Source organism: Lissotriton vulgaris, chromosome 10, assembly GCF_964263255.1.
Source record: "Lissotriton vulgaris chromosome 10, aLisVul1.2, whole genome shotgun sequence".
NCBI lineage: Eukaryota > Metazoa > Chordata > Amphibia > Caudata > Salamandridae > Lissotriton > Lissotriton vulgaris.
Window position 1 is genome coordinate 650,349,151 of NC_141698.1, and position 17,488 is coordinate 650,366,638.

A 17,488-nucleotide genomic window follows, 5' to 3' on the forward strand; every position below is an offset into this window, starting at 1 on the left:
TAAATACCAATTTTAAAAAATCTTTTATAATGAATTGCGGACCAAAAAAGTACAACATCACATCCATCAAATCTGGTAACAACACTTTAAAATGCACCAGCACTTTCCCTTATCTAGGGTTGTTATTCTCTAACTCAGGCTCATGGCAGCAACACGCTGCCCATGCGAGTAACAAAATTGGCAAGTCAATTAACTCAATCTTATCCCTTCGTCAACCAAAACTGGCTGATGTTGTTACCCCCCTTCTTACCATTTATCGCACCCAATGCCGAACAACTGGGACTTATGGAGCTGAAGTATGGGGCTATTGTAACAGCACGGCCCTCCAGTTGGAGGAAAATAGATTTTGTAGGAGGGTGCTGGGGGGAGTTCCTTGTGCCCCCACTTTCATTTGTCACAATGAACTAAGGCTGCCATATATTGTCGATTTTATTAAGTCAAGGCCTGCGCTCTTTTGGATTAAAATATGGCTAAATCCGGCAGCATCATTAACGCGCAGTATTATATCTGACTGCTTGTCAAGTGATAGATCTCATCATATACCCTGGTTAAATGCAGTCAAAAACAGTCTGCAGTGTGTGGGACAAGGATCTTTATTTAGCTCCCCTGATTCTATTGTACCCGCCCATAAGAATAGTATCAAACGGGCATTCCTGGATTTATATAATGAGGAAAGGATGAGATCAGAATCCATTAAACCAGTGGTCAGTAGATATTTGCGCACTATTGATTCAGGTATTGATAATTCAAATAATTCTCTAAGATACCTGTCAATTCCTATAGGAAGATGGAATCGGAGTCTTTTATTCAGGTTTCGGGAGGGAAGCATAGTCAACTTGCTTAGCTTTCCTATTGGCTACAACAAAAAATTAGAAGAGTTGGATTTCCCCCTGTTTCCAAGGTGGAAAACAAAGTTTATTACACTATTTCTTCTTTTGTGGCCACTATAAACTGTATACCTGTCAATATTTAAGACCAATCCTCCGTAAATATAATTTACGAGACTCCATTCTCACACTGCAATTTTTGCAAACGTTGCACACTGATGAAGTCATTTATTCTGTAAGTTGTTTCATAAAAGCCTGTGTTAGATCGAGGGCAAGTATGGAACACGGCTAATGGACAGTAGTACTATGCCATCCTATGTACTTGTGTACTTTACCATTGTACCAGTTACTAAATATAGATTCCATTGTGCATGTGCTTTGATTCAAACAATCCTTGTGGGAGAATACAACTGAATTTTGAAACTATGTACATCAACGGTCTAATGCTCTTCCTCTATTATGCATTTTGCACTTTATATATTATGCACTTTAAGCCATACATGCTGCCTTAACCTAATTGGATAATTGGTTTTTAACCTTTTTATGCGTGTTTTTAAATGCTCTTAAAATGTATTTTCATTCTGTATGTACTTTTATGGATGTACTAAATCCGAATAAAGATCATTTGAATTGAATTGAATTGTGGATAGCCTCGAGTTCTGCAACCAATTTCTCTAAGCTCTTTCATTAGTCTCGACATCAGTGGTTCTCTGCCACGGAGACAGCTATGATTTCACCTCTCACAACCAGTTTCAAAGCTTCCTACACAGATGCCAGAGATGTGTCTCCAGTGATGTTAGCTTGGAGATAGTCTGCAATCATATTTCTGCGAGAATCAGTCGTAGTTGGGGACTGTAGAAGGAGCCTCTAAGGCACCAACGCGATGTCCTAGGTTGGGTGACATCCGGTTTAAGAGATAAGGAGAGGGGGGGCATAGTCAGAGAGTGAGCGGGGGTTATACCTGCTTCTGAATATAAAACCCAATAGGGTCGAGTTTGCAAGGAAATAGTCAATGCTTGCGTACATTTTGTGCGCCGTCAAGTAAAACGAGTAATCTCTGGTAGACGGGTGCAGCAGTCGCCAGACGTCCTGCAGTGCATAGTCTGCAAACCATTGTAACCGGGCTACAGAAAGGCCCCCGTTTGGTCAGAGCGCTGTCCTGAGTGGTCCATGTCAGTGTCCACAACCAAGTTCATGTCCCCACCTATCAGGATATCGGCATCGGGAGATTTAAGCACAGGCGCCAAGGAACTGGCAATAAAATATTCCTAGTGTTCGTTAGGTACATATATGTTCACAAGGGTAAAGTGGAAGGTGCCCAATCTAAATCAGACTTCTAGGAGGCATCCCTTAACCTCTGCAACTGTGAATAGTATTTCCCCTTTGAGCTCCAGTGAAAAGAAATAACTCAACCCCCTTCTTAGTGGGGCATGAAGACCAAAGTTAGCGGTGAAACCTGAGGATTGCATTCTAGAGACATCTTTAAAGATTAGGTGTGTTTCCTGCAGGAGGCATATGTCACTACATGATTGTTCTAAAAGTGAGAGAACTGCGGGTCGTTTAGTGGAATTGTTCAAGCTCTTCATATTGAGGCTAGTCACCTTACGATACTGTAAAACAGAGCCGGATAGCAGAAAGCTGTGGAGACTCCCTCACCAGACTGTTAAGGCATGAAGCAATGAAATATCCCCACCAGAGGTAAACCCAAAAACGGTGTATTAAAGGGCCAAAGATCGACCAGGCATGGAGATGGAGTAAAAGCCCACAAAAAATATCCCCTACATACCAAATGGAATAACATAACGCCAAACACAGTAAAAGTCCATCATGAAAGGGAGCAAGTCATGAAGCATGGACCAGGCAGACGGGGATATAATCAGCCAATGTCTTGGAGTAGGGATATTGGCCCTGGGAAGGAGAAACTACAGAGCTGGAACATGTCCAAAAGCTGTCTCTCCCCCGTCCCCACCTCCAACATGACCCCTGCAGCAAGAAGAATCAGTGTTTCAAGAGTTTCCTTGGCTTTAACATGCCTCTGCCTAATCAACATCTCCCATCAGTGTCTTGAGCACCAATTGCCTCTCCAATGCCATAGTATCTGGGTCAGGCCACTTGTTAACAGGGTCGCTTTTGGACTGTCGCCAACGGGGGCACCTACGCGCAGGATGACCCTGGGGGCTGGGTTGCTGTCCATCTGCAGAAGGTTCAGCAATACCAAGCACTCAGCAGGCTTCAGTGAGAGATAGGATTTGGTGGAACTTGCTCTCATATCAAAAGATGATCCGGAAAGGGTGATCTCAGGAGTACACTATGCCAGCGTCCCTCAGGTGGGCAGTGATAGAGTGGTGCTCTCAATGCTTATGAAGGGTAATGGATGCAAGGTTTTGGTACAACACAGGTGTGTGCCCTCTGAACTGAATCGGCTGGTCTCTCGTGCTTTGCCTAGTATACTCTCTTTCAGTTGATAATCGTGGACGTACACGAAGAGGTCTAAAGGAGGGGCTTTCTCTGGTTTCGGTGGCCACACTCGGTGAAACTGATCCAGCATTAAGTCTTTGTCCACAGAGGCACGCTGGACATGCCAAAAGAGGGCCCCAATATATTCTCCTAGGTTGACACCTTCTGCATTTGACGGGTCCCCTTTGATGCATACATTGTTAGGTTGCGAGCGATGCTCCAAGTCTTCGGCACAGGCCTGTAGGTTGAGCTGTTTGTACCCGAATCAGAGCACTTCTTGCTGCAGCCACTCTACTTCTTTGACCTGCCCAGACTCTTGTTCCTTCAGAGCGCAGATGCTGTCTCCCACCTCCTCTAGGTCCCGGGGACTTCATGCAGATAGGTCGAAAGGTCCTTTTACACCTCTTGCAAGTCATCTTGCAGTGACGCAAATAAGGCCTCCAGTGACCAGCCCCTCCATGTCAACAGTCTCTTCGAGATGATCCATGCCAGCCGCAGACACCTTGTCTCCCGAGGGCCCTCCAGTGGACTTACTCAGCATGTCCCGCAAGGAGCGATCTTTCTTCGAACTGGCTGACCACATACTAGTATCCCCTTATAAAGGAGTAGGCACAGATGGTCGTCTGCTCAGTGAAGTCCCAGCCGAGGGGGAACGCAGATCAGGCACCTCCACTAGAACTTCAGGCCTGGCCAGCACAGGGTCCAGTGGGTCTAGCGTCTTTTCTTCTCCCCCAGAGACTCAGCTGAAGTGGAGCAGCCACAGGCGACAACCCCGATGCCACCAGCAGCAGTCGGTCCATAGACAGCCCCAACTACACCTCCCCCATAGTATCAGGTTTGTTACCAGTGGGGGGGGGGGGGTATCAGGGTATGTTGGAGGTTGCCCTACATAAGGGCAGGGCCCAGGAGCTACAAAGGGGCAGACCAAGCTTCTGACTAGGTCCAGGGGTAGGAAGCAGATGTCACCATAACAGGAGAGCAGAGGCCCCCCCGTACCACTCCACATTAGAGGGCCAGGCCTGAAGTCAGGCGTCCCAAAGCCAAGCCCCAGCAGGGCTCAGGCTAAGGCAGGTCTATAGTCAGTGTGCTCTCTGCACATGGGGCCCAGCTGCGGTTGATCTCATGCCTCGGGTTGGGTGGCAAAGCAGCCCAGGGGAGCACTGCAACATAACAGGTGGAGGCCTCGAGATCGAGGAGCCCACTGTGAAGAGGGCAGGCTGCCCCGAAGACCCCCATGCTCTAGGACACCAAGGCTGTTCAATACTGCTTAAAATGTCTCAGGCGGGCCGGTCTTTCGCCAGGGATCTACTTTCCTTTTTTCATTCCTTCTTTTTATTGCCTTCTTTACTTCTTTACGTTTTTAACTCTAGATCCGATACTCCAGCTCAAGTCCCTCGTCTAATAACGGTTTGTACTTGTAAATCGATATGCTAATATACTTCAAGAAAACCTATCAAAATGCTGTGTAAAATAACAGTAACAAGCGGTACATAGCCAGTAGTCGCTTTGTTGTGTAGGGATTGTTGGATGGATGAAATGGGATAAAAATTAGTTTAAAAAAAGTTATTAATTATGCTTTTGCATTGAAGACGTTCTGGTACTAAGACTGTTATGAAGTGTGAGTGGTTGTGAGTTTAAATGCTCCTTGAGGGCAGTCTTGACATGGTACTCAGAGTGAAGCACGCTGCAAAGAGATTTGCAATTAAAAGGGTCATCAGTGAGGTCGTTATTGATGTCACTGAACATGTCATGAGAAGTTGAATATGTGAGGTCATTTGCAGTGCATGGCGGGAGCGTAAGTTCTAGATAGCTTAGTAAAACATGTAATGCTTATGTTACTTTAAATAAATAACAAGTGGCTCTGGTTCATATCCGTAAGCTGGAATTGATATGATGTATGCACTATTATTTGATACTCTGCAGCTCTATATGTACCGAAGCAATATCTTACTGGTCAGCACTTCGTGATATTGTACCTTAGGTGACCCATATCGGAGCACGAATTCTAAAATAAGTGAAAGTGAGTCTTTTTGTCATTCGAGGGGTCCTTCAACTGTAAACAGCTAATAACGTATTGCAATTCCCCCACATACCCATAGCCCAGCTGCACCTTCAGACAACTTGTGTTTTACCCATTCCGTTCTCTCTCCCTGACACTTTTCATTGTCTACCTGTTGAAATCTGAAATTAGGAGCATTTTTGAACTCACAAATGTTTATTTTCAGTCCTTTGTTCTAACAAATTAGGGCATAATTTGGTGACCGTAGTGCGCATTAATGTACCATTTACCTCTAACTTCCTAAAGACCTTGGGACTGAAGCCCAAGCCCTCAGAAGAACAAGTTACTTACCTTCCGTAATGCTCTTTCTTATACAGACTCAATCAAGCCCTAGACTGTTCACCTTTTGAATATTCCCAAGGTGTTGTTAGACTGGATTTGGAATCTTTTCAGAAGTACCTCTGAGCACCAGTGGGTGGGGATGTGCAACTCTGCACTGATGCCGTTCTACACCTGAAATTACATGCGGAGCCTGCAAAGGTGCACTGCAGAACACTTAAGTCAGTTGCTTTAGGGAGTTTCTGCACACCCAGTGCAGAGACCTAAAAGCAAATCGGTGTGACCAGTGTGCAAATTCCTCTACTTGCAATATTATTAATAGACAAAGTCCAACCACAAAATGGGACGCTAGGAGGGTTGTTGTGGAGTCTGTGGTTAGCTATAGCCTCTACCAGAAGGGGCATTACAGAACCCAAGTAACTTTTTCTTCTGATAGAGACTCATAGCCGCAGAATCCTCACCTTTTGAATAGATACGAAAGCTGTACATACCAGGAGGTGGGTCAGTGGATGGACTCAAACCAGAAAGTCATTCAGGACCGAGCAGGCAAAATGCACCTCTCTGCAAACCTGGCTGTCCAGACAATAGTGCTTTGTTAATGTATAGAGGGAACCACAAGAAGCCGCCTCGCAAATGTCCAGGACCATGGAAGAAGCTTTGGCCCATGTAGAAGGAGAATGCAGTCTTTCTGGAGATTGTTTTTTAGCCAATACGTAGCAGATTTTAATACAGAGAATGCATTAGGGGTAGATAGCTCATTTGCACTACCTTGCCTTTTTTAGCTCTCGAGAACCCCACAGGGAGCTGATCGTCCACCCGGTGTTCTTTAGTTCGATCAATGTAAAAGCTCAACACTCTTGAGGTTCAAGCAATAGTTTTTCATCCTCTTTAAAAGGGTGAGGCTGAGCAAAGAATGCCAGCAATATGCTCTTCTGACCAATACTGAACAGCTTCACAACTTTAGGCAAGAACGATGCCTGTGTCTACAAAACTAGTTTGTCTGGTAAGAAGGTGGTGTATAGTGGGTTGACAAAGAGCTTGAAACTCATTTACAAATTGCAACAATTTAATGGAAACGAGGATTACCCTCTCGAGGGTGGAAAGTTGCATAGAGCAGCTGTGAAGCGGCTCAAAGGGATGCACATACAAAATGTAAGGACAAAGTTAAGGTTCAACTGTGAAATGACATAGGAAGAGTGGGGAAGCTTATGTTATAAACCATGCCATTGAGATCACAAACAAGACCGGAACTGAAGTTTCGACTTGGATCGGTCTTCCTACTAAGTGTTCCAGTGCTTGGCAATGTAAGGTTTCACGTTATGGTCTCATATGGCCTTCAGGATCATTGACGTGCAGTAACTGCAGGCCTTAGAGTCGTGGCTCAACACCAGGCACCACAAGCAAATCTGATGAATATCTGTCACAGACATTTGCTTGCAACAGTCCTTACTCGTTGTTTTGGTAGGTGACATGGACCTTGCACACTGCAAGTCAATTTTTTTTAATTAAGGTAAGAGTCTTAAAGAGAAGAGAGATAGCTCCAGATCAATGCTTGGTAGTACGAAAAGAAATGAAATGACGTAATCGCGGGAGTGACGCATATATTGGCTCCGTACTTCATTTCCAGAGCAGGACAACATCAGTGCACAGCCGCATGGTGCCACCAATTGGTGCACAGAGGTGCTGCTGAAAAGTTTCCAGATCCAGTCCGATGTCTGTACTGAAAAGGTGATGGATCTGCTGCTAGTAGTCTCCACTGGGAAAGGGGTTGCTAAATCAATATTTCTTACCCAATATTCATTAAAATGCAACCCATCCGTGCAATTAACGGTTAATTTGAATTTAAATTTGAATTTAAAAACATTTGTATAGCGCGCTTATACCACGCGGTTTCTTGGCGCTTTTTTAGATTGCGAGGAGACAACAGGAGCAGAGGGAGTTAGACAGCGTGAGCTCGGGAGAAGAGCAGGGTTTTAAGACCTTTCCGGAACTCAGTGTAAGAGGGTGTCATGCGGAGTTTCACAGGAAGGGAGTTCCAAAACACAGGAGCGAGAACCGCAAATTTTGTTCCGCCAGCCTTTTTCTTTCTGAATCGGGGGTGGTTAGGAGAGCCAGATGGGTGGAGCGAAGCTCTCTGCCCGGTGTGTAAGGCTTAATGGCGGAGCAAATGAACTCCGGAGCGGTGCCCATTTTGGCCTGAAAAGTGAGGCAGCAAAGCTTGAACAAGGCTCACTCTTTCACCGGCAGCCAGTGCAGTGCCTGCAGTAGAGGAGTGGCACGATGGAATTTCGGCAGGCCATGGATCAGGCGGGCAGCCTAGTTCTGCACTAGCTGCAGGCGGTGAATGGCATAGGCCGGTGCGCCGTTATAGATAATGTTGCCATAATCAAGGCGCGAGAGCACCATAGCCATCACTATAATCTTTAGGGCAGGTAGAGAGAAGAAGCGAGAGATCTTCCTAATGGTTCTGAGGGAGAGAAAACAAGAGGAAACAACAGAATTAACCTGTGAGTGAACAGAGAGTGAGGGATTAAGGAGGATACCGAGGGTTTTGACTTTGGGAACAGGGAGCGGGGGGACACCAAGTGAGAGAGGCCAGTGGGAAGGGGACCAAGGACTGCAACCACCTCTGGTCAAGACTAACTCCGTCTTGTCCGGATTGAGTTTGAGGTGGTTGCAGTTCATCCAATCCTGGATGAACAACATAACAGATTGAACGTTCTGGGAGGATGAAGGGGAGTGAGAAAGGTTGAAAATTAGCTGGAGGTCATCGGCGTAATTAAACACCGTGACCTCGAGCTGCTGTAACATAAAAATGAGGGGGTAGATGTATAAATTAAACAGAAGAGGGGAAAGTGAAGAACCTTGGGGGACCCCGCACCCGACCTTACGGGAGGCAGCAGTGAAACCAGCTAGGTGGACCGCCTGAGCCCTGTCACTCAGGAAGGACTCAAGCCAAGCGAAGGCTAGGCCCTCTATGCCTGCCGCCCTGACACGGGTGAGAAGGATGGAGTGGTCCACCGTGTCAAAAGCGGCGGACAGATCTAAAAGAATGAGGGCCTGCGGGAGATTGATATCAATGCCCTCGCGTAGGCTGTCCATCACTGAGATCACCACCTTCTCCGTGGAGTGGAGGGGGCGGAAGCCCGCCTGCCGAGGGGAGAGGCAGTGATTGGTTTCCACGTAGGTGCTCAGGGTGCTGGTTACATGAGTTTCTAAGACCTTACCCAGGTAAGGTAGGAGGGAGATGGGACGGTAGTTGGAAGGGGATGAAGGGTCGGCACCGGCCTTTTTTAAAATGGGGATGACAGCCGCGAATTTGTGGGGGGTGGGAACCACTCCGTTACTGAGTGAGTCATTCAGAAGTGTGAGGGGTGGAGTCGGACAAGCTAGGAAGATTTCTCTCAGGATGTGAGCAGGGGCAAAGTCCAGGGGGGAGCCTGACTTCACCTTTTGAAGCAGAGGGGGAAGCGTGGCTTTGGTCAGGGGGGGAATGGAAGTGAGTTTAGAGGTGGCAGCAGGGGGAGGGGTTGATGAATGTGGGGGATGGGAGGGGGATATTGGCCTTGATTTTTGCGACCTTATCAACGAAGAAGTCGTTGAGCGAGTCGCAGAGAGGTTGGGAGGGGGGGATCGAGGCCGTGGCTCTGTTAGATGAGGCAAGCTTGTGCACCGTGGCGAAGATTTCTTTGGATTGTGACTCCGCTGACAGTATCCTGTTGGAATAGAACATGGTCTTGGCATCGAGGATGCCTTGCTTGTATACCTTAAGCACGGAGAGATAAGTAATTTTTTGGGCGGGGCAGTATGCTCTTCTCCATGCGCGCTCTGCTCTACGTGCGGCCAGCTTCTTTTCCTTGAGGTCAGGGGTGAACCAGCGGTTGGCAGCATGGGCTCGCTTGACCGCGATCCGCCTCAAGGGGGCAAAGTCGTTGCCTGCTTGGGTCAGCCAGTTGTTGATGGTGGCCAGTTGGACCGGGGCGGCGAGGCCGGAAAGGTCGGGGCTGGAGTTGGCCAGGGATGAGCAGAGGGATGGTATATCAGCTTTACCCCATTTTCTGACCCAGATGTTCTTGGGGAGTGGAGGTTTGACGGCTGGGGTTAAAGCAAGGGAAAAGGAAATTAAAAAGTGGTCAGACCAGGAGCAGGGGGAGATGATGGGAGTAGTGATGGGAATGTTCAGGGTCCAGACCTGATCGAGCGAGTGGCCATGTACATGGGTGGGGCTGTGGACGTGGGGGGTAAAGTTAAGACTGATCATAAGATTGGTGAATTCTTTAGAGAGGGGGCTTTCGGCAGGGTCATTAGGCCAAAAGTTTAGGTCGCCTAGGACTAACACTGACGAGTTGTTTACTACCAGTGTTGCGAGAATGTCCTGGAGGCTAGAAACAAACACAAAGTATGTGTGCACCAAATCCACAAACAGTACGCTCACACAGCAACACACCTATAAACAAACACACAGATATGCTCCATTTCAAAAGAATTTGTTGATGTGTGTTACTTTGCGCAGGAAATGAGAGCTTGAGTAGCCTAAGAGATAGAGTAAGGCTGTACATGTTGACGCTCACCATTAATTTCTAATAGTTATCTTTTTCCAGGAAAGGAGTCCCTAGAGTAAAAGTGCCTCATTTCAAACAGTGGAAGAAAGAAAGAACTAAGCTGGAAAGTGACAGAGTGTATCGAGGAAACAAAAGGTAGCATTAAATATTTTAACACGAAAACTTAAACAAGATTTGCAACATGTACTCTTAGGATAAGCTAAAGGTATACTGTGTCCTATTTTCTTCGTTTCTCCTCCATTTAGAATGAATCTGCAAAAGCTCAAAGGTATTAGTACAAAATGGCAATCTTATCACATTGGCAAAGCAATGTGTTTCTGTTTACATTAACTAACAAAACTACCGCCAATACTGTTCTTTGATTTACAATCAAAAAAGTGCCACCATATTGAAAGACCAATCAACATGTGCTAAAGACTCCTCATTCTGTCTGAATATATCTCATTTGTTTATTATGTTTTCAAAAAAAGAGAATTTTTCAATGTTTTCAATGTTTTAAACTCATTCACAATATTTCATGATTGCGACACAAAAATCACATTAAAACATTTACATATACAGATTCCTGCTTTCACCATACAAACTCTCAGCCTCTCTCAAACACCTTGTTGAACACTCAAACACTCATCCACTCCATTCACAATTAACATTTTCTATTTACAATACAATTAGAATTCAATCCTTTTACAACAATGCCACAGAAAAAATAGTAACATCATTTCATTTTTTTTGCCTAATTTCAAACTTAATTTTTACATTAAAGCAGGGTTTGTTTTCCTGATTGTACACGGATTTATAATTATTTCTAGCCACGTGCAATGGCTTCAGTGCACTCTTTTTGTAATTGCAAGAAAACCTAATGTTTTTTTTTAAATAAAAGAGAAGCTCTTATTCGAACACTGGGGGGAGGGGCGAGGGATCAGGGGGCGTAAACGCTTCAGTTACCTTGTTTGCTGCCATACATCTGTTCTGATCCGCGTGTGCCGTGTGAACATCAAGCTCAACCTGGTACTAAAACCCCTTCTGTTATCGGTATAATGGAAGACACCGTGTTATCTCTCCAAGAGCTACTTTCACTTAAGAATTTGTCAGGGGATTTTGAGACTTATGTAAATCCGTGCCTGAAACCACACAATTCCTTACGGATCATTTATAGCAATATGTTGTTTGAAGCATCTAGTGACTGCTAGATCTCAGGAGATTGTTGCTTCCGGTGCGTTGTATTGCCATCTGTTAAGAGGTTCAACCGCTTGTCGGTAGGCTTTGAATTTATAGATGTAATTGTTGCCCATCGTGGTATGACGGCCAAAAAAAAAAAAAAAAAAGTCATGCCAGGGGGTCAGTGCTGCTTCTACGGAGAGACAAGGATTCCCATGGTAATTTTATGGACACTATGCACGTTGAGCACATTTCATAATATCCACCCTTTGGGAACAATGAGGTGCAGCCCTTAAACTGTCAGACTGTTTGCTGCCCTCCCCAACTCTGCCTATTCCATAAACTTCACCATGTATGTCTTGTACAGCAGCGAATTCATATGAACCATTTTTTTCTATTTGGACTTCTCCCTTGTAAAAATGGAACAGAAGCTGATCTTCTGTTGAGCTACCCGATAAAAACGATGGGCCTGATAGACAAAACGATTTGTGGTTGCAAATACTACAATTCGCAAATTCAAAAGGTGTTGTGACAGAAAAATAGATTTTTTGCATATGCTAAATCCATTTTGTGGCTCATAAATTGTGAATTGCTAAAGTTTTTTTTTTACTTAGTCCAAATCACAGTTGGCTGTTCATAAAAGTGGCATGCCTTTCAATTTGCGATTTTCAATGAGATGAATCAATGGCTTATAATCGCAAATGTGGTTGCAAACCACTGAACAATTGAGCCACCTCAAAGGAGGTGGTAACTGATGCACAAAGGGAAGTCCCCTTTGGAAATTGCCAGGTGGTGGGGGGGGAAGAGGTCGGTAATGGCATAGACTCAGAGAGTGCTTCATACTGCCCCAAAGATCGCAAATATTGACCTGACAAATTTATATGCAATAGGCAACATCCTGCGACTGGACATTTTGTGATGTGACCTATCAGCCATAAGTCTTATTGCAAATGAAAGGTAGGTAACAGGAGGATGTGTGCAATTTGCTTCCACTATTTGGAACCTGTGTTTTTGTGCACCAAGCCTGTTATTCCTAGTTTATGCCTTGCAAGGAAAAATGACAACAGAAGAACCAGAAAAAAGATGAGCTGGGCCATATTTAAAGAGAAGATTCCGAAGAAAATAAGTAAAGCAAAGACACTTGTAATGCAATATGTGTTGTATTTACGTGACTTACATGTATTGATATTACAAATAACAATGGTTTATACATTTTTTAAATAATTAATACTTAAATAAAAGTTATTGTAATTTATAATGGCAATAGCTTAAACTTTTGTAAATAACATTTGTGAAGATTATGTTCAGTGTATTTTATTGTGACGAAAATCCAAGAACATATGTCAAATATTAACATCTTTTTCTTACATTTGTAATAAAGCTTGAAACATTGAGATAACATATTTGAACCAGTTGTTGTTGAATGGTTGCACAGATTGATGCTGTGGTGGAGCTCAGTGATGTTGTGGTGCCACAGAGTGATGCTGTGGTGGTGCTGAGTGATGCTGTATGCTATGTTTTGTTTTGCTATCCTATGTTTTGTTTTGTTATGCTATGCTATGCTGTTTTGTTATGCTATGCTATGTTTTGTTATGCTATGCTATGCTATGCTATGCTATGCTATGCTATGCTATGCTATGTTTTGTTATGCTATGCTTTGTTATGCTATGCTATGTTTTGCTCTGCTATGCTTTGTTATGCTATGCTATGTTTTGTTGTGTTTGGTATGCTATGCTGTGTTTTGCTATGCTATTATATGTTTTGTTATGTTTTCTTAAGCCATGCTATGTTTTGTTGTGTTTTGTTATGCTATGCTATGTTTTGTTGTGTTTTGCTAGGCTATGCTTTGTTATGAGATGTTTTGTTATGCTATGCTTTGTTATGCTATGCTTTGTTTTGGTATGCTATGTTTTGTTATGCTATGCTATGTTTTGTTATGCTATGTTTTTTATGCTATGCTAAGCTTTGTTTTGTTATGCTATGCTATGTTGTGTTTTGTTATGCTATGCTATGCTTTGTTATGTTGTGTTTTGTTATGCTATGCTATGTTTTGTTATGTATGCTATGGTTTGTTATGCTATGCTTTGTTTTGGTATGCTATGTTTTGTTATGCTATGCTTTGTTATGCTATGTTTTGTTATGCTATGTTTTGTTATGCTATGCTAAGCTTTGTTTTGTTATGCTATGCTATGTTGTGTTTTGTTATGCTATGCTATGCTTTGTTATGTTGTGTTTTGTTATGCTATGCTATGCTATGTTTTGTTATGTATGCTATGCTTTGTTGTGTTTTGCTATGTTTTGTTTTGCTATGTTTTGTTATGCTATGCTTTGTTATGCTATGCTATGCTTTGGTATGCTATGCTTTGTTGTGTTTTGCTATGTTTTGTTTTGCAATGCTATGCTTTGTTATACTATTCTATGTTTTGTTTTGTTATGCTATGTTTTGTTATGCTATGGTATGTTTTGTTGTGTTTTGTTATGCTATGCTTTGTTATGCTATGCTATGTTTTCCTATCCTATGCTTTGTTTTGTTATGCTATGCTGGTGAGGATGAGTGAGGGTGAGTGAGGGTGGGTGGTTGGGTGTGGGTGGGTGAGGGTGGGTGGGTGAGGGTGGGTGAGTGGGGGTGGGTGAGTGGGGGTGGGTGAGTGAGTGAGGGGGGGTGAGTGAGGGTGGGTGAGTGGGTGAGTGAGGGTGAGTGTGTTAGAGCGAGGGTGAGGGTGAGAGGGTGAGAGGGTTGTGAGGTTGTGTATCCTATGCTTTTTTTGTTATGTCATGCTATGTTTTGTTATGCTATGCTGATGAGGGTGTATGAGGGTGGGTGAGTAAGGGTGAGTGAGGGTGTGTGAGAGGGTGTGAGGGTGAGGGCGAGGGTGTGATGGTGTGTGAGGGTGAGGGTGAGGGGGTGAGGGTGAGTGAGGGTGAGGGTGTATGCGGGTGAGGGGTTGTGAGGGTGAGGGTGAGTGAGGGTGTGTGAGGGTGAGGGTGTGTGCGGGTGAGGGGGTGTGAGGGTGAGGGGGTGAGGGTGTGAGGATAAGGGTGTGTGAGGGTGTGAGAGGGGGTGTGAGGGTGAGGGTGTGAGGTTGAGTGAGGGTGCGTGAGGGTGTGAGGGTGTGTGATGGTGAGTGAGGGGGGTGAGGGGGTGTTAGGGTGGGTGAGGGTGTGTGAAAGTGAGAGGGTGTGAGGATGTGTGAGGGTGAGAGGGTGTGAGGATGTGTGAGGGTGAGAGGTTGAGAGAGGGTGAATGAGGGTGTGTGAGGGTGAGTGAGGATGGGTGAGGGCGAGTGAGGGTGTGTGAGGGTGAGGGTGTGTGAGGGGTGAAGGTGAGTGAGGGTGTGAGGGTGAGTGAGGGTGTGTGAGGGTGAGTGAGGGTGTGTGAGGGTGAAAGGGTGTGTGAGGTGAGAGGGTGTGTGAGGGGGTGTGATGGTGAGTCTGCAAAGAAACAGCAAATACCTACAAAACGTACCATTTCTAAATAACAGTTTAGATACAGGTTGCTCTCCCACACAAAAAATAACCACACCACCCGAACCAGCTTTAGTATTAACTGCAGACATTTGATTTACAAATGGCCACTGAAGCGTCCCTTTATCAGCGCAGCTCAGTCTGCAGCACACATCACGTTTGCACCTACACGCTGGCCTGCCGCTTTTCACGAAATCGCTTTTCTTGGCACGAAAAGCAGGACATATTGTAGGGTGGAGGGAGTGACTGATGGGCTGAGAGCCCCTCCCTGCGAGGAGGAACCAGACCTTCAGCTATTGCAGAAATGCGGTAGTAAATGCAGCACTCACTGCTATGGAGCCCGGCATTGCTTTCCCGCAGATCGCTCACGGTGCACACGTCCATTTTGGACGTTCTGTTTTTGAAGAAATGTATAAGGCACTGCCGCTCACTTAATGTCAGAACAAACCAAAGAAAAAGAATGCAATTAGATGGGGTCATACAGGCGAGGTCCCTGGAAGTGGAAGGGTGTCATGTCAACATGGACACAGTCACAGTGTTGGCGAGTCGCACGTTTTTTTTTTTGTTAGTTATTTATTTATTTTGTTATCTTAACTAAGGCCGACAATTCAAAGTAGAATGGTTTTCGGTTATTCTCACAAGAAATCACAATGTGATCAAATACCAGATATGCGCCTTCTCCGGGATAAATATTCCCGTTTAAATGATTTTTAAATAATTTCTGTACATGGCTGTTACAACAATGGAATTTTAGTAGCTAGTCGGATGCTTGAACTAAGTCTTAATTTCTGTCATCTTTTCTCCTACTCACGTCTCTCCCTTGTCCCTTCCTTTTTATGGAAAACAAGGCAACGCTGGGAGGGGGGCTGAGCACGAAGGAAGGAGAAATGTGAGTCACGGCGGCCGTGAAGTGTGAAGCAGATCCCTTTGAAGCTCTCGGAGGCAGGAGCAAATGGTAAGGGGAGGAGAAATGCTGCTGGGGTGAATGCCTGAGGCCAAATCCGGATCGTAAAAGTCAGCTTTGTGGATGGACGGCATTAGGTCTCTCTCTACGAGACCTAAAAATGGTGCCTAACAGGGGGCAGCATTACATGCTCCCCCTCGTGTTGGTAGCAGGTCGCGGGAAGCCATGGGCAAATGGCCAGGCTACACCTCAATTCACTCACAATGAAATTTTACCAGCCGAATTTTTCTGATAATAAAATCACATCTGATTTTCCTACACCCAAGAAATCCGGGTGCAGAATACAGGCCTAATTATAATTGAGAGGAGCAGAATTCCCTCCAGGAATTCTGCTCCACTCACCTTGTATCCGGGGTCCAACTACTGAATGTTGCTACAGAATCGGCATAGCATGAACTGCTCTAGAGGTATCCCCCCAATCAGAAGACATTCTGGAGCTGAATTGCACTACTAGAATAAATGGGGACTCCTGAGCCCGGAACTGCTTTGTGCAAGAAGACTAGGTGGTAAACCTGATTTAAAACAGGTTACAGTTAAAAAAATATATTGATTTGGTGATGTCAGTGTTAAGCTATATTAATCAGGATATGTCCTTATGAGGTTAAAATTTAGATCTTCAGGTCGCATTTGCATGACCCGAGTTTTTACATTATATGCTTTTCCTCAAAGATGCCTCTCTTGAATAACACTTTCTTCTGTTTCTGCAAATCTGAGAAAGCAACCAGTCTTACAGGATTCAGCTAGTTTAGGCTAATCGGGATACAATTTAAGTTCGTATGCTTTGTCTGGCACAGCAGACGACTCACAGCCCTGGCAACAAATATGCAAAGGCCAGTGCAACTCAAGGGTTTTTGAAAATATTGTATACGTGGTATTGTGACCATAATAAAGTCACCAAAGCAGATGGATCCATACTTCCTAAACTCTTATTTTTCTAAACAGCAAACCAAAATGGTTTCAGTATACTCAACCACCTTTAAGCATTGGTGCAGCGGCCGGAGCTGCCAACTCAGGAGCTGGGGATCCGCTTCTCAGGGTAGGCACAACATCCTGTGACTCTGGGCAAATAACTTCATCTTCTCGTGCCCATGGACAGCGCCTGGATACCCTCACAGGTGATAAGCTACGTTATATAAATCTACAAATAATTCATAATGTAAAAGCTTAAATCGGCCCCATTTACAAAGATCGATATTACAACCCCAAGAGCTCCTATTAATGAGGATTTTCGCTTACTTCCAAATCCTATACACATATTAGAAATTGAAATATGCACATAGAAGAACTTTACAAACCATATACAAAAATTGATTCTGACCTCCACAGTATAATACAGGATCCCGTTTGCCTTCCACTCGAATATTTGACATCAAGAGAAGAATTCCAAATTGAAACAAAAACTTCATATTGGACACCTGGATGTAACAAAAAGCACACTGTATAAGTCAAATTTATCAGCAAACAGAGCATTTTACTTTGAAATGAAAAATACAATTCCTTGTCACTTCGGTCACTATTTAATTCGTGGCAGCATCTTTCATAACCTTTTTGATGAACAAATAGTCGGTGTTAGACGGACCGGGAGGGTCGGCCGAGATTACGGGGAGAGGTCTCCAGGGAGAGCCGTCTCCAACGACTGTACAGATAAGTAACTTCCCCCCCACAGACGGACACCACACAAGATTGAAGGTTAACGAGACTTTATATGCACTTCTTA

The 17,488-nt window shown here is 44.6% G+C and overlaps 1 protein-coding gene across 4 annotated transcripts in view; it reads right to left on the minus strand.

The window, feature by feature from the left end:
• CNPY1 (canopy FGF signaling regulator 1) overlaps nt 1–17,488 on the minus strand; it is a 365,573-nt gene that overhangs the window by 252,177 nt on the left and 95,908 nt on the right. For all 4 annotated transcript variants that reach the window (XM_086941482.1, XM_086941484.1, XM_086941483.1 and 1 more), the window contains exon 2: nt 17,090–17,186. In XM_086941482.1, the coding sequence (XP_086797608.1) occupies nt 17,090–17,177 (88 nt within the window). In that variant the 5' untranslated portion in view covers nt 17,178–17,186. The remainder of the gene's footprint in view (nt 1–17,089; nt 17,187–17,488) is intronic.